This window comes from Oncorhynchus tshawytscha, linkage group LG05, assembly GCF_018296145.1.
Source record: "Oncorhynchus tshawytscha isolate Ot180627B linkage group LG05, Otsh_v2.0, whole genome shotgun sequence".
NCBI lineage: Eukaryota > Metazoa > Chordata > Actinopteri > Salmoniformes > Salmonidae > Oncorhynchus > Oncorhynchus tshawytscha.
Window position 1 is genome coordinate 64,529,152 of NC_056433.1, and position 22,109 is coordinate 64,551,260.

General features: G+C 43.3%; 1 protein-coding gene across 7 annotated transcripts; it reads left to right on the top strand.

Annotated features, from left to right (window-relative positions):
- The first annotated feature begins 790 nt into the window (after positions 1-790).
- slain2 (SLAIN motif family, member 2) lies at positions 791-20,445 on the top strand. Of its 7 annotated transcripts, none has more exons than XR_002953616.2 (11): positions 791-1,523; positions 4,022-4,164; positions 13,066-13,239; positions 13,406-13,591; positions 13,728-14,090; positions 14,316-14,465; positions 17,018-17,152; positions 17,791-17,829; positions 18,293-18,503; positions 18,635-18,755; positions 18,786-20,445. XR_002953616.2 is itself a non-coding variant. In XM_042322242.1 (11 exons), the coding sequence occupies exons 1-10, from the start codon at positions 1,051-1,053 to the stop codon at positions 18,702-18,704; spliced, it is 1,944 nt and encodes a 647-aa protein (XP_042178176.1). In that variant the 5' UTR covers positions 791-1,050; the 3' UTR covers positions 18,705-18,725; positions 18,756-20,445. The 7 variants fall into 7 exon arrangements, 6 of the variants coding, with proteins under 6 accessions (XP_042178176.1, XP_024277607.1, XP_024277608.1 ...); XM_042322242.1 differs by having other exon boundaries at positions 18,635-18,725; positions 18,756-20,445; XM_024421839.2 differs by having other exon boundaries at positions 18,635-20,445.
- The last annotated feature ends 1,664 nt before the right edge of the window (positions 20,446-22,109 follow it).

The following is a 22,109-nucleotide window of genomic DNA, read 5'->3' on the forward strand; positions in this document are numbered from 1 at the left end:
GAAGAGTGCACTCCAACAACTTTTTTGGTATGTTTGGACCATGGTAGTTTGTTTGTGATGTGGACACCAAGGAACTTGAAAGTCTCGTTCCGTGCTCCTTTTCCTGTAGTCCATGATCATCTCCTTTGTCTTGCTCACGTTGAGGGAGAGGTTGTTGTCCTGGCACCATACTGCCAGGTCTCTGACCTCCTCCCTATAGTCTCATCATTGTCGATGATCAGGCCTACATGTCGTCAGCAAACTTAATGATGGTGTTGGAGTCGTGCTTGGCCACGCAGTCGTGGGTAAACAGGGAGTAGAGGAGGGGACTAATGTAGTGTTGTTGTTCGGCTGGAGACATAGCTGTGCAAACCTGCTACATACAGTAAGTATATTTTTTACATTTTAATTCTCACTGTTATGAAAAGAAGTACCATATGTTTTCGAAAACCATATAGCAAGCAATGATTATTGAAACGAGCGTCGGGGATTGGAGTTCACATGGTCCCACCCGTAAGCAGTGCTTCCAGGTGAGAATCATTGGGATAAGGCAGAATGCCTTAATGCCTTGGGTTCTGGAGAGCAAAGTAAAACTGAAATCTAGACCTTTGATAATTGATAAGCAACGTGTTAGCAGAAATGAGCTGATACTTAGCAGCAGTTAGCTGAAACCACCATACTTTCCTTGTACTGTATTTTAGCTCACACAATACCTTCCATTCAGTACAGTGTGTGGCATTATCGATACTGTAAACCCGAGCTTGGTTACGTGCTCGTTACCGATGTTTCACGTGATGACGTAGCCGAGCCTTGCCTGTTGGTCTTTCATAGTTGGCGACGGGAACAGCGAAAATGGCCTCAACCCTGCCTGTGTGTATGAATATTTGGAGAAGATGACGACGATGAGCCCAATAACTTATTTGAACACCAAAGTGTCTTCAGTAAACACCTAAATATTGCTTAGAGTGACTAACATATCGTGACCACCAGTGAAAAAGAGGAAACAAAAGACCACACAGCAGCGGCATTTTTATTTTGTGTTGCTGGTAGTGGCGCTAACCAACGTTAGCTATGGAGGATATCAACTCAAACATCAACGCGGACTTAGAGGTGCGGAAACTACAGGACTTGGTAAAGAAACTCGAACAACAAAACGAGCAGCTCCGTAGTCGGTCTTCGTCTGGAGCAGTGTCAGGGAACCATAGACCCCATAGTGCAGGATACGACTCTCGCTTATCAGCCGCCTCAGCGGCGGGGCTGGCCGGCTTCCCTGGGGTGGGGTCCGGCGGAACTGGCTATGGAGGGCTTTTGGAAAACTCCCGTTGTTTGAGTCCCAGACTGTCATATGATGGCATCAGTTTCAGGAGAGCATATGAGGGCGAGGGGGCATCGGCTGCCACCTCTTTCACTGGCACCAATTCCTATTTTACTGACGCAGGGGAAACACTGGGTTTTATGGATGAAGGGGAAACTTCTATATTGGATGAAGTAGAAATCCTCGATCTCGAAGACATGGATTGTCTTAACGAAGATCAAGACAGCTGGTGAGTGATACAACATGATTACACCATCTGTAATTCAAGTAGTTTAAGGGCTGTGCCAGAACACAACAGCACGCCCTAATGCATTTGGCAACCAGTACCTGTGCGCCCATATATGTGACACCTCAAAAGCCGAGCGCAGCTGTTCCAGACATTAGCTGTCTACGATGACAACAGCCTGGGAGGTAAATCATTCTCGCTGAAATTACTGCATAGGAATGTACCGCATGGCCATGTTCTAAATACAATAATAGACACTGAGGTCATAACACACTGCAGACAGATTGTCTGTCGTTCATTGTTGATTAGTGAGTGAGTGAGGGGTGGTGGTTGGAATGAAAACCAAATGGAAAGGGGATCACGTGTGAACTGTCAACCCCCCTGCACTTGTCACGTTACATATTCGTCAATGATATATTAGTGGAACTTGGCATTCATTGTTCTGTGGTTGTTGCTCATGTGCTTTAATTAATCACAGCCCTTTATTAGGCCTTAATCATAACATTTCATTTTAGCTGTCTTATTTATTGTCAAATTATCACCCACAAAAACTAGTAGTCATCCGTTAAGTCGACAGTATATAGTGTCTTCAGCATATGGGAAGTTCAGTTCATATGTTGGCCAGTTGCACTATTTTGCTGACATGTTAGACAACTGTCATGGTAGTGGGAAGAGAGCAGTGTGCACAGTGAAATTGAAAGTTGTTTACCCAGCCAAAGCCTATGGGGAAAGTGCAAGAGCCACAACCATGGTTACCTCCTTTGTTAGAAGGATTTCCAATTTCCACACCAGCCATAATTGTATGAAAAGAGGTTGAGAGAAAGTAATTGCCCCTATGTGATTATGACAATGTTATAGTATCCAAATTGTTTTGAGAGCCAGGCCCAGCCACAGTTTCAACCACCACACTGAATGTCAGGATCATGTATTGTTTGTTGTGCATTTGTGGGTTATAGGGTAAGGGCCTTACACAGATTCACTTTTAGATGTGTAGCCTAATCCTTGAAATTCGAGATGTTTGATTGGATTTGTGAGGCTGCACAAATCTCACTGCTGATCCCAACTCGAGGAATTCCCTCAAATGGTTTTAGAGAGTTACAGGGACATGAGACCTCACTGTAGAGCTGATGTGAAATAAGCCCAGTTTATAAATGAGATTTGTTTTGTTCGAGTTTGAGTTTTGTTATTAGAGCCATAGTAAGCTTTAGCCTATAATGAGGACAGTCAGTGCCCAGCTCTCTCCTCTTCTCATTCTCTGAGAGATAGGCCCTTGTCTGCCATGGTACGGTTTCAGGAATGTTATTTATTGGCATATAATGGGCATCTTGATGGAAATGGGTTGTGCTTTAGGTCAAGGATCAGAGGAGTCCAGATATAAAAAGGATAGTCACTAATGATGGCCAGACTGTCTGGATCAGTAGAGACTGCTGAGGCGAGGATGGCTCATAATAATGTCTGGAATGGAGGGAATGGAATGGTATCAAACACATGAAAACAATGTTTTTAATACCATTCCATTTATTCCTTTCCAGCCATTATTATGAGCCATTCATTCCAACCCTCAGCAGCCTCCACTGGTCCGGATAGTAATCGTGAATGGACCCTGGTAACCCCTAAACACATGATCAGTGAATGCTATATGAATGCATTGGATACAGAAACATCTTCTACTACAGTTCAAGAAACTATATTTTCTATATTTGGATGAGGAAGAAGGACCTAGAAGTTTACTATAGCCTCTCTGTACCAGTTCCCTATTGCCCCACTAACCCAATCCCCACACACACACCTCTCCTCTGGCTGGTGATTAACACAAACACAGGATTACCCATAATACTACTAACTGAGGGCTTGCCAGTCCTGGTCATAGACTGACTCCCATAATCCCGGAATTAGCATCAGACTGGATTTGCAACGGTTTAACAACTGCACAGCACCATCCTGCTTTTAGGGTTTAATTCTAAAATACAGTTCGGATGATCCATCCATGCACGTTTACAGGATAATTAGGCTTATACGCACTATGTAAAAGCATAGCCATGTGGATCCACAGCATTATTTAGGCCTAATGACTAGAGTAGGCCCAATAGGTCTATAAATCTGGTTGAACTTTGATTCTTTAAATGTTATGGTGAAAACCTCTGTGGCATACTTTTAGTTGCCTAAAGAATGTACAAAATATGTTGACTAGGCCTACATCTTTCTAATAGTAGGCCTTGGTGTTTGTGTCCAGTAGTTATCTGAGTGCTTTTCTCTGTGGCTGAGACCAAGTTCACAGTTGCTGACTCAGATTCCTCTTCCTGGTAGAAGCACTTTCTCTGTCAAAGTATAAGGCCTAAGTATCAGCCATAGCAGCTGTTATGCGATATAGGTCTAAGCAGGTTATAACACTCACCAAACCTGTATCATCAACCATCATGTATTAGATAAGAGGATGTCTTGTATTTTGTGTGCGATGTCCATTGATGTGTGTGTTAAATTAATGTGTTGTGTTCCTTCAGGCTGTATGAGGCGAAGCTCAACAGCCCACTGCAGAAAGCCTTGAGTCCCATTGTGTGGTGTCGTCAGGCTCTGGACAATCCCAGTCCTGACATGGAGTCAGCCAAGCGCTCCCTCATCCACAGACTGGACGTCACCATGTCAGGTACTGTCACCAGGCTTCTCTACTCTCTTCTCCTTCCTCTCCCCTCTCTTCTTCTTCTCTCTCTATCTCGTCTTTTCCACACAATTGTACACACATCTAGGACAAATATGCGTTTGTTTTGTCGTAGGCATATGTGCTGTATGAAAGTGTTTTCTGCATTATCATGGCCTGTATGAGTATGTCTTTCTGGTTTCCCTTTGCGTATTATGAGATTATTTATTTAACCTTTTATTTAACTAGGCAAGTCAGTTAATAACACCTTTTTATTTACGATGACGGCGTACCCCGGCCAAACCCTTAAACGGACGACCCTTGGCCAATTGTGCGCCGCCCTGTGGGATAATAATAGACAATCCCTTCAACCAGGATGCCAAATCCTCCCGGCTAAAGTGAGATGGGTTACATTTTTGGAGGTATGCTCATGTAACACCCATATTGTATTGAGCAACATTTTGCTGAAGATCACTATCCCTAAACCTGTGTGTTCTGAGTAATGATCACTGATCAGGTGGCAATAGTAGTTACGCAACACCTAAGGCTGGCACAAATATTGTATTCAACTTCATATTCAAGTAGATATAGTTTACCCAATAGCAGTTTTTCAATTTTACATGATGTGGGTAAAGTTGGTAATCATTGTATGAGCAGAACAGCACTGTCGGGAGGAGAAGCTTAATTTCCAAAAGTTGTCAGCAGTCACGGGGGGGGGGGGGGGGGTCACAGGGGTCACCAAAACTGTATTGTATTCATTATGTCCTAGTTAATTTACAAAGATGCATTACAAGCTAAAAAAAAATCTTTAACTAAAATTACAGTTATGACAAATAATCATTACTCTCAATTCCATAATCGCTACAGCCCTAGCAACACTCCAGTCACATACCCCTAGGCGGATGGACAGATAGCATCCTCATGGGGTATCTGTCCTGTCATCCAGAGTCAACACCCGACCAGTTCCAATCACATCCCTTCCTGTGGATTTATGTGCATCGTACACTGAAGTTAAATTCAGACTATATCAGAAGAGACTCTGGGGCTCTGGTGGGTGACAACATACTAAATGGGTATTACTATTCACAGAAGTAATGGCAGAAGGGGGAGAATCGGTGGTGGTGATATCATCATACTAGGTTAGGAGAGGATTATGTCATCCTTAAAATATGGACATAACCTAATGCTTCAGTCACTGCCGTGCCCCCCATCTCTACCTCACTCTAAGGACAAAGGGAAGTTCTACAGATCAACTGGTTGATATATTATTATTTAGGTGTGCGTTAACCAGCAGAAAACAGTAGTGCAGGCTATAGGGCTGCACCTAGGGGTTCCGGAAGTGGATTCTCAATCCTTGTAACTCATGGTGATATTACTGCTGAGATTGCAAAACTATTTGTACGTTGAAGTAGTTTCCATTAGTTATGTATGTTTCAACCTCTGTGTTGAGAAATCGTGTTTTTACCGTCAGTTTCTGTTTCAAAGAGCACCACAACCTACACTAACCATGTGTCTTGCGGTCTTTGTTGTCCAATCACAGAGCAGATACAAGTCACATGATCTGTTAGCGAGAACATGATGTGCCTCAAGGCTCAACTTCTCCGCTGTTTTGGTGCCCTGGCTACCATGCTGCAAACAGCGTGAAGCAAACCCGTGCACATGCGCAGATTTTGTGTGAGAGCCAAGTCTTGCACCAAACTCATCTCAACCTCTGCAGTGCTGCTCGTCGCAATGTTTTTTTTACCTTTAACAAGGGTTCACCCACCTGGTGACTGGGTTCTATCTGCCTATACCTGAGGGAAGAAGAGGTAGACAGCTGTCAGACATGGCTGCACGTCAACCACATGACAAGCCGAGCGGGCCTAGGCGTGTACTATGCATCTTGTGTGGTTGTACTGTGTGTGGGCTCCTCAGTGACACCCTTTATGGCTGCTGGCTCCTTTCTACCACACCCCTCTCTCTTTACCATGGCGTCGTGTGAGGATTGTGTTTGTTCTGGTGAAGGAATTTTACCGAGCAGGGCATCGCGTCTGGCTCATGACTAATGTAATACACAGGTTGGTCGTAGATTTGGACCACATCATAAGATTATATTCAATGCTTTCTGGAAAATCCTTTCAGAGGTTTGAGCCTTCAATGTCCCTGTGAAATTCTGCAAAACTAGATTCTGGTCATTGTTATAACATTATACAACTGGAAGCATGGCCCAGAAAGGGACTATACTGTCAGTACCAGACCTGTAATGCTGGACTATATTCAGAATGTAGCCCATGTAGAACTGTGCTTTGAAAACTGTCCACAGATTCCATCCAGTTCTTCTCAACAGCAGAAAGTCAGTCCCTAACCCCAGGCTGATAGCTGGCCTATCCAGCCATGCTCGCCCTAACATGTAGTTACAATTTCAGTACTTAAATTATAATGGATTGGATATCCCCGCCTTCTCTAGGTCATGTTCTTTCATGACCTAGAGTTCACTTGTTAATCTCTCTCCCCTGATTTTTGTTTTTCTTTCTCTCCCTGAGCCACACAATTATGTTGCCTGCTCCTCATGTGAAATGCTAAGAGCTACACTATGTGGACACCTGCTCTTCGAACATTCCAAAATCATGGGCATTAATATGGAGTAAAAAATATATCACTAGCCACTTTAAACTATGCCACTTTGTTTACATACCCTACATTACTCATCTCATATGTATATACTGTACTCTATACCATCTACTCCATCTTGCCTATGCCGTTCTGTACCATCACTCATTCATATATCTTTATGTACATATTCTTTATCCATTTACACTTGTGTGTGTGTATAAGGTATTCGTTTTGGAATTGTTAGGTTAGATTACTCGTTGGTTATTGCTGCATTGTCGGAACTAGAAGCACAAGCATTTCGCTACACTCGCATTAACATCTGCTAACCATGTGTATGTGACAAATAAATTAGATTTAATTTTGAGTTGATTCCCCACATTGCTGCTGTAACAGCCTCCACTCTTCTAGGAAGGCTTTCCTCTAGGTGTTGGATCATTGCTGCGGGGACTTGCTTCCATTCAGCCACAAGAGCATTAATGAGGTCGGTCAATGATGTTGGGCGATTAGGCCTCGCTCGCAGTTGCCTTTCCAATTCATCCCAAAGGTGTTCGATGGGGATGAGGTGGGGGCTCTGTGCAGGCCGGTCAAGTTCTTCCACACCAATCTCGACAAACCATTTCTGTATGAACCTTGCTTTGTGCACAGGAGCATTGTCATGCTGAAACAGGAGGGCCTTCCCCAAACTGTTGCCACAAAGTGTTGGAAGCACCGAATCGTCTATAATGTCATTATATGCTGTAGTGTTAAGATTTCCCTTCACTGGAACTAAGGGACCTAGCCTGAACCATGAAAAACAGCCCCTCCTCCACCAAACTTTACAGTGGGCACTGCTTTCAGGCAGGTAGCGGTTTGGCATCCGCCAAACCCAGATTAGTCCTTTGGACGGTCAGATGGTAAAGCATGCTTCATCACTGCAGAGAACGTGTTTCCACTGCTCGAGCGTCCAAAGGCGGCGAGCTTTACACCACTCCAACCGACGCTTGGCATTGCGTGTTGAGTGTTGCAACTGAGGACAGACGATTTGCACTGCGCACTTCAGCTCTCGGCAGTCCTGTGACCATGTGTGTCCTACCACTTTGCGGCTGAGCCGTTGTTGCTCCTATATGTTTCCACTTCACAATAACAGTTGACCGTGACGAACTGACTTGTTGGAAAGGTGGCATCACTATGATGACACATTGAAAGTCACTGAGCTATTCAGTACGGGTCATTCTACCGACAATGTTTCTCTATGGAGATTGCATGGCTGTGTGCTCGATTTCATCAGCAACAGGTGTGGCTGAAATAGCCAAATCCACTAATTTGAATGGTTGTCCACCTACTTTTAGCCATGTAGTGTAGCTATCCCAGTCCGTCTCAAGAACCTTTTCTTTTTCACTTTAAGGAGGCTTCAATGCAAAGTATTGTTTACATTTCCTTTGTCTAGCTTAGCTGTTTAATTAGACCAAACAATCCCTTTTTCTGTTGGTTACAGACTTTATGCTGTCTAAGCTAATTCCACTGGAAACTGGAGGTTCTGCAGTCAAACCATCAGCTGGGAAAGAGCTTTTATTACTGCTAGTCTCTTGGCAAAGATGAATGGAAATAGTGGTTATTAGGGCTGGGACCTCACCATACTTAGGTACCAATTGCTATTCAATGTTCCAAACATGTTACCCACCATGTGTCTATTACAGAGGGACAAGAGAGAGCCATAAACAAATGTGTTTTGATCAGTCAGGGAAATATGAAAGTGCTGAAAACAAATAGGCTCCCAATTTAAAAAGATGAAGAACAATCTAGGAAGAAAAAAATAGAGTTTTGGGGCAAGTACAGCCAACTAGCGCAAAAATAATATTGTCAAAACTATATGATATCGTTAAAAATAATATCCCGATATGTAACTAGCGATTTCCCCCCCAATCACTAGTTATACCCCTTGCACATTTTGGGGAATATTCAGAGATGGAAACCTTCTGTGAGAATTAACAGGAATATATGGGAATTAATATTAATACCATTTAAATGTAGATGTTTTTTGCATTGGATATATTTATCATATGGAGACAGAAACATAAACCTTTAACCTTATCATAAGTAGACATAATTACAAAGGATTAAATCCTTCCAATAGAAATGTAAAATGAACTTTAATTAAGAAACTAAAGCTTTGGTTGTCTTCCTCTCAGGCTTCCATGTCTTCTCCCTGGACCTTCTCAATATCCTCTTCTTGATCATCAGACTCTGAGGCCTCATCTTCACTGTCACTTTCCAACCTTGTTGAGGATGAGAAAAAGCCTCAGATTTGCCCAGATGGCCACCAATTTTTCAACCCTTGTATTGGTCAGCCTGTTGTGTGCTTTGGTGTGTGTGTTCCAAAAACAAGGACCAGTTGCGCTCTGAGGCAGCTGATGTTGGTGGGATTTAGAGTATGATGGAGGCAACAGGGGAAAGAGCCTCAGATCCACAAAGTCCCTTCCACCAGGTGGCTGATGAGATATGTTGGCACGACTGCCATATTGCATCTCCATCCCAAAGCCCTTGCATGGAAGTGTACTTCGCCAAACTGCCAAGAACCTTGCCCTCATCAAGGCCAAGGTGGCGAGACACAGTGGTGATATTCGTCTCACTTTGCTTGGTGAGGTAGATTGCTGCTATAACTTGATGACCCTTCACATACCTAATCATTTCCTTGGCTCTCTTGTAGCGTATATCCATTGTTTTCAGTGCCATGATGTCCCTGAGGAGCAGATTCAATGCATGAGCAGCATCGCCAATGGGTGTGATGTGAGGGTAGGACTCCTCCACTTTAGACCAAGCAGCCTTCATGTTCACAGCATTGTTTGTCACCAGTGCAAATACCTTCTGTGGTCCAAGGACATTGATGACTGTCTTCAGCTCATCTGTAATGTGGAGACCGGTGTGTCTGTTGTCCCTTGTGTCTGTGCTCTTGTAGAATACTGGTTGAGGGGTGGCGATGTAGTTAATTATTCCTTGCCCATAAACATTCGACCACCCATCAGAGATCATTGCAATACAGTCTGCCTTCTCTATGATCGTTAACAAGTTAGAAATGATTTAAACACACTTCGGTGTAGGCTACTATTTACTAGTTAACAAATGTCATATAAAATGTATTCACCCCGCCCAGTATTGTAATCAAAACTTACCAGAAAGCATGTAGTCCTTGGCTCAGACAGTGTAGTAGTGTGGGCTCAAAAGCATCTCATTAGTGTGCAAGATCTTGAGAATCAGCTGTACATGTGATGGAAGAGTGCACTGTGCATGCAGAGGGTTGTAAATTCCATTGAATTGGGGATAGTTTAACCAAAATATGCCACAAGACCTAGAATTGCCTTACGTGTATCCCACAAAAAAAGCTAACTTTTTTTGATTAATTTAAGCAAAATACCCTCTTGATACTAGCCATCCCGGATCCGGGATCGTGAATACAGCATCTAGCTCATTACCATAACGCAACGTTAACTATTCATTAAAATCGCAAATGAAATGAAATAAATATGCTAGCTCTCAAGCTTAGCCTTTTGTTAACAACACTGTCATCTCAGATTTTCAAAATATGCTTTTCAACCATAGCAAAACAAGCATTTGTGTAACAGTATTGATAGCTAGCGTAGCATTTAGCGTAGCATTGAGCGGGCAACATTTTCACAAAAACAAGAAAAGCATTCAAATAAAATAATTTACCTTTGAAGAACTTCGGATGTTTTCAATGAGTAGACTCTCAGTTGGATAGCAAATGTTCAGTTTTTCCAAAAAGATTCTTTGTGTAGGAGAAATCGCTCCGTTTTGTACATCACGTTTGGCTACCAAAAAGAAAAAACGAAAATTCAGTCATCAAAACGCCAAACTTTTTTCCAAATTAACTCCATAATATCGACTGAAACATGGCAAACGTCGTTTAGAATCAATCCTCAAGGTGTTTTTCACATATCTCTTCGATGATATATCGTTCGTGGAAGTCTGCTTTCTCCTCTGAATCCCATGGAAAAATGCTTGCAGCTGAAGATTACGCACCAATTTCAACAAAGGACACCGGGCGGACACCTGGTAAATGTAGTCTCTTATGGCCAATCTTCCAATGATATGCCTACAAATACGTCACAATGCTGCAGAGACCTTGGGGAAACGGCAGAAAGTGTAGGCTCGTTCCTGGCGCATTCACAGCCATATAAGGAGACAATGGAAAACAGCGCCTCAAAAATGTTGCTCACTTCCGGTTTGAAGTTTCATCTTGGTTTTGCCTGTAGCAACAGTTCTGTGGCACTCACAGACAATATCTTTGCAGATTCGGAAACGTCAGAGTGTTTTCTTTCCAAAGCTGTCAATTATATGCATAGTCGAGCATCTTTTCGTGACAAAATATTGCGCTTAAAACGGGCACGTTTTTTTATCCAATAATGAAATAGCGCCCCCATAGTTTCAAGAGAATTTCAAAATTCTGGAAATTTACCGGGAAAGTTTGACCCTTTGCAACCCTACTCCTGAATAGCTTTCCTGCATTTCCTCAACTTCGTAGTGTTACGGGATGGTTTTATCATGGAGGGAGCAAGTGTTAAATGTTGAGTAAGTACCTCTGTATGATAGGTATATAAATGTTAACCATTATTTAGGTTTCTGGGATTTTTATTTTTAGCATGGTTTGTTTTAGTACAGTGTTTTAGGACAACACTATTTTATTTTGTCCCAGTGCTGCAGATCCCTGCTGAGAGGGAGCCAGCAGTCTGACTGTCTGTTACTCCTACTGATTTACTGTTCCATCTAATCACCTCCTAGCCCTTAACTCATTCACCCCTGGCTAGCCTGGCACCATTGGATACATGGGGAACAGCTCTGAATGCACCCTCTGAAACTCTGTCCCTTCCTTGTGGTTTTTAACTGCAGTAATCTCCCCATTGGGACCACCAGAGGTTGACCTCAACAATGTGTTGCCAGGGGTTGTTTTCTGGGTCACAGATGACACAGACCCATGGAGGTGCAACTCAGAGGCTGGTAGCTCACTGTGTTGGATCCCTGTCTGCTCTCTCGGAGTGTGAGGACCTATATCCTGTAGGCCTATAGGTCACTGTTTTAGATATGTTAGACACTTATCATGAGCTTATCTGCGAATCCACAGAGGACAAAGTGATCAAGAAGTGATCAAGAAGAGTACTTGTGTCCCTGGTTAAGGCCTAAGTGTGCAGGTGGTTCTGTGGTAGTGTCATGTTGTGATCCTAGTATTCCTCAGTGGCTGATCTCTAAGGAAGTGAGTGAGTTGAGTGGACATGTTATTTTGAGAGGGGGTAGGAGAGAGAGGGAGAGAATGTGTTGTTTGTTCTATGTTGCGCTGCATGTGCTCACTGCTTATTGTTTGTCTGTATTGTAAGTGTTTTTAATAACCTGCCCAGGGACTGTGATTGAAAATCAGCCGGCTGGCTAAAACCGGCACTTTTACTGAAACGTTGATTAATGTGCACTGTCCCTGTAACAATAAACTCAAACAGAAAGGAGAGCGAGTTGATAATTAAAGGCTACTTTCCAGTCACCACCCAGCTGTGTAAACGCATCTAGACAGGGGAAAAAGGGAGAGAGAGTGATGAGCAAACGAGTGGCCCTGGAGATTGGAGTGTATGCAGCACTGCTGGCTGAGCCGAGTGGGGCTGCAGTACAACAGTCAACAGTAATGGCTATTGGCTAATGCGTTGTATCTCTGTCAGAGCAGCCAGCCAGCCAGGCCTGGTCTAATGACTCAGCTAAGGGAGGGTCCATGGTGAGCCTGCCTCCATGGGACTGACTAACTGACTGGTTGTATAGAGTCTCTGTGGAGAGCTGGATAGATATCACAGTGCTGCTCTCACTGTGTACTACTGAGTGAATAGACCGTATTGTTAACTCTTTCTCCAGTCCGTCATAAAGACACCCACGCCTGCCATGTGTTTTAAGTGACTCTAAAATGCGCACCACTGTCAACACACTACAGAGGAGAGGACTCAGAGAGAACTTGTGTGTGACTGTGTACTATGTACTGTGCACATTTAGTGTTTGTGTCAGTGGTTGGTATAATGCAGCTTGTGAGGGGGCTTCCCATATTATCTCAGTGAATGACTGGTTATTACGATGTAGCTTGATGGCTGTACAACTGTCCCTTATGTGATGAAGATATAGGCTTTATCACAGTATGTTTATGGCAATTCTTATTTATGTATTATTTGTATTGTATTTGTGAGACATTCTAATGCACTGCTGGTGCTAGTAACATAAGCATTTTGTTGCACCAGCCATAACACCTGAAAGTAGGTGTACATGACCAATAAACTTTGACTTGAATTCTCTCCACAGCAAACAAGCGTAGGAGCCTGTATGGATGTCCCTACAGTCCCCAGGTGAACTACGGAAGCCCATACTGCACAAACACCGCTAACAGCCCCTACAGCAGTGGCTTCAACTCCCCATCATCCACACCCAGTAGGGTGCCCATCGTCAGACAGCAGCTGATGCTCCCCGTCAACCAGGGTACTGTACACTACCATATAAAGCCTGTCTTTAACTCTCCTTCCGTGGCCTTCTCTCTTGTTCTTTATGTTAAAACATAAGCTTTAGTTGACAGCTTGGTTTAGACCTACAGGTGTGTGTGTGTGTGTTGGACCAGTATGAACACCTAATGTGTGTGTCCCAGCAGCTCACCAGCAGCAGCGTGGTGGCTCAGTAGAGAGAGAAAGGAACCCCCCAGCGGTCAGCCCTCAGTCTTCAATAGACAGTGAGCTGAGCACCTCAGAGATGGACGAGGACTCTGTAGGATCCTCCACCACATACAAGCTCAACGACGTCACTGATGTACAAATCCTGGCTCGCATGCAGGAGGAGAGTACGTACCATCTTCTAACTCTGTCTGTCTGGGAAAAACATTTACCCACCAGTCAGTGATGCGGTGTGTTTATACTGTCTTTCTCAGTACACACTACAAGCGGTGTATGTCTAACCGTCTGTGTGTGTGTTTCCAGGTCTTCGGCAGGACTATGCTGCCACAGCGTCCAGACGGAGCTCTGGTTCGTCCTGCCACTCTCTGAGACGCAGCACCTTCAGTGACCAGGAACTGGACGCCCACAGTCTAGAGGACGATGAGGAGGCTGTACACCCCGCCTTCCACATCCCCTCAAACCGCTTTTCCCCCTCCCCCAGACACTCCCCTCACGCCTCCCCCAGAAACTCTCCCCGCTCCCGTTCCCCCGCACGCTCCCTGGAGTACAGCCACCCCCACAGCCGAGGCTCCCCGCAGCCAATCATCAGCCGGCTGCAGGCACCACGTCACTCCCTGCAAAGCCACACCCCCCAAGACCTGCAGACCAACGTGGTGAAGAACGAAGGTAAGGAGAGGCTGGCTCACTACACCTCAGGACTACCTCTTGAGGATTGAGAGACTAGATGGGAAATGGTTTTGTTCATAGTTATCTGAAGGACAAATTATATGATTCAATTATATAGTCTGATTCAAATTACGCCCACTGCTGGTCAAAGGTCATGTGTAATTCTGGGCCAATGTGTATTTGTTCAGTCCTGTTTTCAGTTTTCCTTTGTTGTGTTGTTTGTAGAAAAGCTGAGGCGGAGTCTTCCTAACCTGACCCGCTCCAACGTGGCACAGCAGGGTCCAGAGCCCGTCAAGAACAGCAGGAGCTTTGAGTCCAACCTGCAAGTGCCAAACGGAGGCTCACCCAGACACCAGGCAGTCAGTCAGTCTGCCAGTGAGTACTACATACACAATGTTTATCATATCGCTTGTTCACTCAGTAATAGCAATCTGAGACATTCTGTCATTTTCATATTATTCTCTCTTGTATATTGACATAACATTTTTGTTTCTCAAGCATATTCAACATCACAAATGTTATGAAAGGAATAATGCGTAGTGTTATAGTTTTGTGATGTAGCTAGTCAGTGTGTGAGTGGGTATACCATACATCCCTCTCAGGCTCCCCCTTATTAAACCTCTATTGCTTTGTACTGTCTTTGCTTTGATGGTTTGGGATTCTCTCTCCTTTTGATTAATTTCACTATTTGAATAATTTCTCCTTCTGTGCATTCTTCTCCTTTTTATCCAAATCAATTATAATCCAGATTGAAAAGTAGATTATTGTGAGGATTTAGAATGCAGAGAGAACTGAGTAAAAGACTGAATGTTATTTTGATATCGCCACCAACTGAATTCTCAAAGTTAATCTCTTACTGTCTAATCACACCTACTCATTCAAGGGTTTTTCTTTATTTGGAATGTTTTCTACATTGTAGAATAATAGTGAAGACATCAAAACTATTAAATAACATATGGATTCATGTAGTAACCAAAAGTGTTAAACAAATCAAAATATATTTTATATTTGAGATTCTTCAAAGCAGCCACCCTTTGCTTTGATGACAGCTTGGCACACTCTTGGCATTCTCTCAACCAGCTTCACCTGGAATGCTTTTCCAACAGTCTTGAAGGAGTTCCCACATATGCTGAGCCCTTGTTGGCTGCTTTTACTTCACTCTGCGTTCCAACTCATCCCAAACCATCTCAAGTGGGTTGAGGTCGGGTGATTGTGGAGGCCAGGTCATCTGATGCAGCACTCATCACTCTCCTTCTTGGTCAAATAGCCCTTACACAGCCTGGAGGTGTGTTGGGTCATTGTCCTGTTGAAAAACAAATGATATTCCCACTAAGCGCTAACTAGATGGTTGGCGTATCGCTGCAGAATGCTGTGGTAGCCATGCTGGTTAAGTGTGGCTTGAATTCTAAATAAATCACTGCAAAGCACCATCACACCATCTCCTCCTCCATGCTTCACGGTGGGAACCACACATGCGGAGATAATCCATTCACCTACTCTGCGTCTAACAAAGACACGGAGGTTGGAATCAAAAATCTCACATTTGGACTCATCAAACCAAAGGACAGATTGTCACTGTTCTAATGTCCATTGCTCATGTTTCTTGGCCCAAGCAAGTTTCTTCTTATTATTGGTGTCCTTTAGTAGTTGTTTCTTTGCAGGAATTTGACCATGAAGGCCTGATTCACAGTCTCCTCTGAACAGTTGATGTTGAGATGTCTGTTACTTGAAGTCTGTGTAATTTCTGAGGATGGTAACTCTAATGAACTTATCCTCTGCAGCAGAGGTAACTCTGGGTCTTCCTTTCCTATGGCGGTCCTCATAAGAGCCAGTTTGATCATAGAGCTTGATGTTTTTTTTGCGACTGCACTTGAAGAAACGTTCAAAGTTCTTGAAATTTTCTGGATTGACTGACCTTCATGTCTTAAAGTAATGATGGACTGTCATTTCTCTTTGCTTATTTGAGCTGTTCTTGCCATAATATGGACTAGATCTTTTACCAAATAGGGCTATCTTCTGTATACCACCCCTACCTTGTCACAACACAACTGATTGGCTCAAATGCATTAAGAAGGAAAGAAATTCCACCAATTAACTTTTAATAAGGCACACATGTTAATTGAAATGCATTCCAGGTGACTACCTCATGATGCTGGTTGAGAGAATGCCAAGAGTGTGCAAAGCTGTCATCAAGGCAAAGGGTGGCTATTTGAAGAATCTCAAATATAAAATATATTTTGATTTGTTTAACACTTTTTTGGTTACTACATGATTCCATTTGTGTCATTTCATAGTTTGTCTTCACTATTATTCTACAATGTAGAAAATGGTAAAAAATAAAGAAAAACTCTTGAATGAGTGGGTGTGTCCAAACTTTTGACTTGTACTATATGTGCAATATACATATGTTCTGTACTATCCTGTACTATATCACTGTTGTATTGTTTCGCTCTTGACACTGGCTGATAATAGGGGTCATCTCCTTTACCTTTCAGAGCTTCTTCTGGTTGTGGTGTGCATTGACATCACTATCCCTGCCTCTCTCTATCTGACTGCAGAGCATGTGCTGCCTTTCACCCACCCCTCTCTTTCTGCCGAGGCACTGGCTGTGGTTTGGCCTAGTGTTGGCCCAGCTTGACTTCAGTACTTTACCCCTGGCAATCTCTCTGGACTGTGAATGTCTGGCTGCAGCACCCCCTAGTGTTTCAGGCTGCTATTATACCTTTGCCTGAGAATGATACTCACTAAGCCAGGCTTGGCTGATTTTTACAATGGCTGACCTGCCTCACTGACACACCCCTCCTTCCTCTTCGGCTGCCTGGCTCAACTCTATAATCTCCTTTCCCTGGTCCAGTAACCATAACAGTACAGCAAGTCAGAGTAAGGGCTGACTCTCTCTCCCCAATTGTCATCTCCATTTCTCCCAGTAGCCCAGCACTCCTCCACTCCACTCCACTCCCGGTACTCGACTCCCCCTCGCTCCTCCCAAACAGGAATTCCCCCTCGATCCTTACAGTCCCCGAAACCCAAACAGCACCTCCAAAGCCCTTCTTCTCTGCGAGGTAAAAGCCTGCCAGTGCCTGGGATCATTCACCTTACGAGTTAAAGTTCCTACATACTCACACATCCTCAGTAATACACACGACCACATTCTTTACCAAACGTAAAGCATTTTGTGTTTTACTGTGACTGGTTGGCTGTGTGCCTACCTGTGTGACGTACCTGCATGCACTCAACCAAATAAAAAGTGCCAGAAAATTTGCCAGCCAAGTAATTGTTTTCTAGGATGGTCAGGGTAGGCAGCCTCTGGTTGGGAGTGTGGTCTTGAAAGTTTGAGTGTCTCCATGGTGTTGCTGGGTCTTGTCTGGAACAGAACTCTTATCTCCCCTACTGGTGATGGGGAGAACCTGCTGAGAAACCCTGTGGTTCTGGAATGGCTTTGTGCTCACAGACCTCAAGGCTGTTTCAGATAATATCAGTTTCTGACCACACTGCAGTCACTCCTCCTGAACTCTTTGTGGTAATGGTTGCAGATTGGTTTGTATTAGTAGCTAGTTAGTATGTGATGTACTGTTATTGGAAAGTATAGGCTCTAGAAGACTTCTTAGTCCAGAGATCTTTTTCCATCCATGTCATCTATTGCACTTTCTCCTGCTGTTCTGAATGAAGTCAAATCTCTCCTATCTTCATCTTTGTTTAGTCCATCTTTCCTGTTGCTTTGGAGAAGAAGGTGATTTCAGTGAGTATTCACTGATCATGCTCCCAACTTTTATATATTGTGTTTGTGGTTTCATGGTGTGTTAATGCTGTGGTATTATCTGTGCCCTCCCTATCGCTGGAGGGCATGTGTGCCTCATCCATCCTACACATCAACTATTATAGTGGTTCTTTGTAGTCTGTGTAAATACTTAATAGAAGGCCTCTTATCTTCATTCATTGTTTCCTTTTCCTTGGTTTCATGGGTCTTGTAATTTAATGCAAAATTCCATTATCAAATTATTGAAAGAATTATTCTGAATACATATTAGGTAAAAGTCTACACGTTATTTCTCATACGTGCCTCTGATCATTGTTGTTAATTGCTTAGTGGTGAAACACTGAGAATGATGTAGATCTCTGTTGTGTGTATAGTGAAGTGTCATCCTCTATTCCATCTGTTCATAATATAGTGTACTGTACTGACCCGTCTCTTGCTTGTCCAGTCCCTTCTCCCAGTAAGCTGCGAACCCCGGCCACTCCGTCTCCCCTGGCCCTGAGGCAACCTGTGAAGGCCACGTCTACCCCTGGCTCTGGAGCCTCCACCCCCACACGCTCCCTGGGCCCAGCACGCAGCGGCCTGCCCCGGCCCAGTGCAGGAGGGGGGGGGGGCGGCATCCCCGTGCCTCGCAGCAAACTGGCCCAGCCAGTACGCAGGTAGGTACACACATTACAAACAGCTTCAAGGCAAGTATAGTTGTCAGTTGATTGCAGGTGTATCAGACCTTTTTAGTCTTGCCTAATGCCTCACAGAACTAATCTGTTTCTCTGGTTCTTCTCTTCCTCAGGTCTCTACCTGCCCCTCGGACCTACAATGGTGGACGGGAAGGAGATAACTGGAGGGAGGGTTGCTACTGAGGCTGGCCTGGTCAGCAGGGGGCACTGTGTGGCCCCCTGATCAGCACAGAGGCACTGTGTGGCCCCCTGATCAGCACAGAGGCAGACCAACATTACAATGCGGCACTTTATCAACCAAGATTACTTTTACCATGAATTAAGGAATAAACTATAACAAAGACAAAGTAAAATTCGTCTTTCGTCTTACTATCATGAGGAACATGATCTGAACAGCTGAAGCAGCATGGTGTGTGTCTGTGTGGAGAGGATCTGAAGGGGCCAGGCAGGGCTGGGGGGCGGAAGCCTAGAGAGAATGCCAAAGAAACCAGCTGAGCTCCAGCATCCCGGTGCCACCAGAGGGCACTCTCATCTGCCTCAGTGTGTCTGTTCAGCAATCAGTCAATAAGTCTTCACAAAATGCTTCTCTCCGTCTATTTTTTCACCTCCCTCAGGTTGAAGTGTTTGTACAAATTTCTCTTTTTGCAGTCTGTTCTCAACAGATGCCTTTGTTAGAGATCTCTATGATGATGCTGTGCAGGTAAAATGTTCCCTTAATGTTAAAGAATTGTGAACATTTTACAAAGTTTTGTCAAATCATAGTTTTTTCCTCTTGTGGATGAACTAGAATGTATTGAAATGTTTGACATTATTTATTCAAATCATTATTTAAAGAGTTCATTTTCCAAATATCCATATTCAGTATTTGTTTTCTATTGATTTGAATATATTTTTAAAAAATCAAAACCTCTACTGCAAAGCTAATTCTCCAAAGTATTTTTTTAGATGGTTTCATAACAGGACATTTGAGTGTTGATGTTTTTATGTTGATAACACAGGTGATTGGTAGAAACAGGCCAAAGCCCCATCCCAGACCTAATCATAACTGGTTTTAACCTGTATCGACTATCACATCTGTTTCAGGGCTGGCTAGTGATGTTGAGCTGCGCCAGTCAATGGCAGTAGTCACAACCTCAATCCAGATCTACTTCTGGTTTGGTTAGTTAATTCTATTGCTTTCCACCATTAGATTAATATGCCATTGCAACATCCAGACAATATAGTCAGAGATATGTAATCCCAGTCAAATATATCAAATCCAACCCTTGTAGCCATGAGACCTGAGCATGCAGCAAAGGCTTGATGTAGTTCATTTAAAACCTGCAACAATATTGTCAGTGTATGTTATGTCAAGACGGAATAAATTATCCTAATATCTTAAAATTATAATGGAAAAGTTCAATAGGTTAGTGGCCATTGCCACTTGTGCTTTAAAATAAATCAGGAGTGCTGAGATTCATAGGGATGGTATTAGTGTGCCAGAAATGAATGAACTAGTGCCTATTACTTTCAAGTCGAATTTTATTTTGAATGTGCTTTTTATCTGTTCATTTATCCTCACGTGCCAGTGTCATGGTTTGCCAATATTATTTGTCTTTGTATTTCTGCTTGATTTTGTTTGGGTTAATATACTTTTAATTTTGTAATTGTATCAACAATACATTTATACTTGCTTTTGGAAAAAGTATATGCGCCTTGATATTTATAACTAATTACTCTCATTCTTTAAATGAAACTATTTAAGAGCGAGGTGCCTCTGTATGTCAAGGTTTGGATTTAGTGGAACGCTTGGGCTATTTTTGCGAATACATCCCACACCATTGTGTGATTCGTTTTTTCATAATGATTTTTTAAAAATCCACCTACATGACATTCAGTTTCCCTGTGTAAACTCACATTTCAAGTAAAAAAAAGTTGAACTGTTCTTGTCTTGTGTCATGACGAATAGGGCCATTTCATTCAAACTCTTGTCAATTCAGGGCATTCATTGAAATGCAATCCATAAAAAGAAAGACTGGAGCTTTACTGGCAACGTTCCAGGTCATCCATAGTGTTTCAGTTCATTTCCTGCTCCTGGCGGGTCCTGCATTGATGTACCATATCAATATATGCGTAAAAGATGCTGCTTTCTCATTGATGTGATTTATCAGCTGTTGTGGCAACAAATAATCCATTATCCCCACTCATAAGGCATCTTGTTGCTTTACCAATCCATTAGGCTTGGGGAGAAAGTGCTCCTGTCTGGGTTTTAGGGATTGATTTGGCCAGGAAAGATGGTCTTCTCCAACCTGGAAAGCTGTCATTTAGGGCCCGATTCAGATGTACGCTTTTCTTAAGCACGTCTCAGTAGTTGGTATTCAGACTTAGCTTATGCATGTGCTTTGCAGGTGTGGTTCCCTTGGAGTTTACCATGTCCGGAAATGAATTCACCATTTTCTGTATTTGGAGTTCAAACATTTTAAGCGTTGTTTTACTATTGACAGTTACAGCTGATTTCAGGATTGTATCTCAATTTGCTCTCCTTAAAGATGTGATTTATTTCAGTCTCTGAATTGTTTAATCAAACTTTTCACTGCCAGGGCATAAAAACTACAATCCATCTCCTGAAATAGCCTAGCTGGGCGAGCATGCGCACTAGGCTCAAGCTTTTTCCCTGGCTAAACTAGCTGGCAAGCTGGACTATGCTAATTTTCCTCCTCACCACTCTATTCCATTTTTTTAGCGTACAAAGCTTGTTACACACCTTGCATAAGGTATGTCTGAATACCAAGTACTGAGAAGTGCATAAGAAACACATACATTACCTAAGTCTGAATCGGGCCCTAAATGACAGCTTTCCCGGTTGGAGAGGACAATCACAGACAGAAGGGATAACCCAGTCATGTCACATGGGCTATAAAGCTGAAGCATCCATTAGAACGTTCTGACCTCCAAATATGGTAGTGAGAGGGTGGAACTAGGTGAAACTGGACCAACATTCTGCCAATTTTCTCATCGATGAAACATTGATCTCAATAAATGTTTATGTTCCCAAATCTAGATTGTTACGAACACAGGGCTCCCTCGTGGAGCAGCGGTCTAAGGCACTGCATCTCAGTGCTAGAGGTGTCATTACAGACCCTGGTTTTAGTCCAGGCTGCGTCACATCCGGCCGTGATTGGGAGTCCCAAAGGGCGGCGCACAGCCTCGTCCGGGTCTGGCCGTCATTGTAAATAATAATTTGTTCTTCACTGACTTGCCTAGTTAAATTAATCAAATAAAATGCACTAGGTTTTATAGACTTGATGCTTTTCCAAAGTGTTTTTGTATTGTTAAGGAATGCAAGGTCAAATTGAGTTTGCGCACACGCGTACTTCCTAGAGGAGGTGTTCGCTAGAGGAAATATGCAAATACACACTACAACGCACCAATAGAATCTCGCTAGCTCGTGCTTGGCTTTGCCCACCTCCTTGCTTGTTCTGCCCACTATGCTTCATTTGCACCCATTGTAAAGGAAACAGATGAACTATCTTGGGTTTGTTCAAAATATCTTTGGGACCATCCAGAGTCCATCAAAGAACAGGAGGTTACCAAAACAGAGAAGATGAA

Coding starts and splice junctions, on each gene's coding strand:
- slain2 (XM_024421839.2), top strand. CDS start 1,051: ATGGAGGATATCAACTCAAACATCAACGCGGACTTAGAGGTGCGGAAA. Junction 13,592..13,727: donor GGCTCGCATGCAGGAGGAGA/GTACGTACCATC, acceptor GTGTGTTTCCAG/GTCTTCGGCAGGACTATGCT. Junction 14,091..14,315: donor CAACGTGGTGAAGAACGAAG/GTAAGGAGAGGC, acceptor TGTTGTTTGTAG/AAAAGCTGAGGCGGAGTCTT.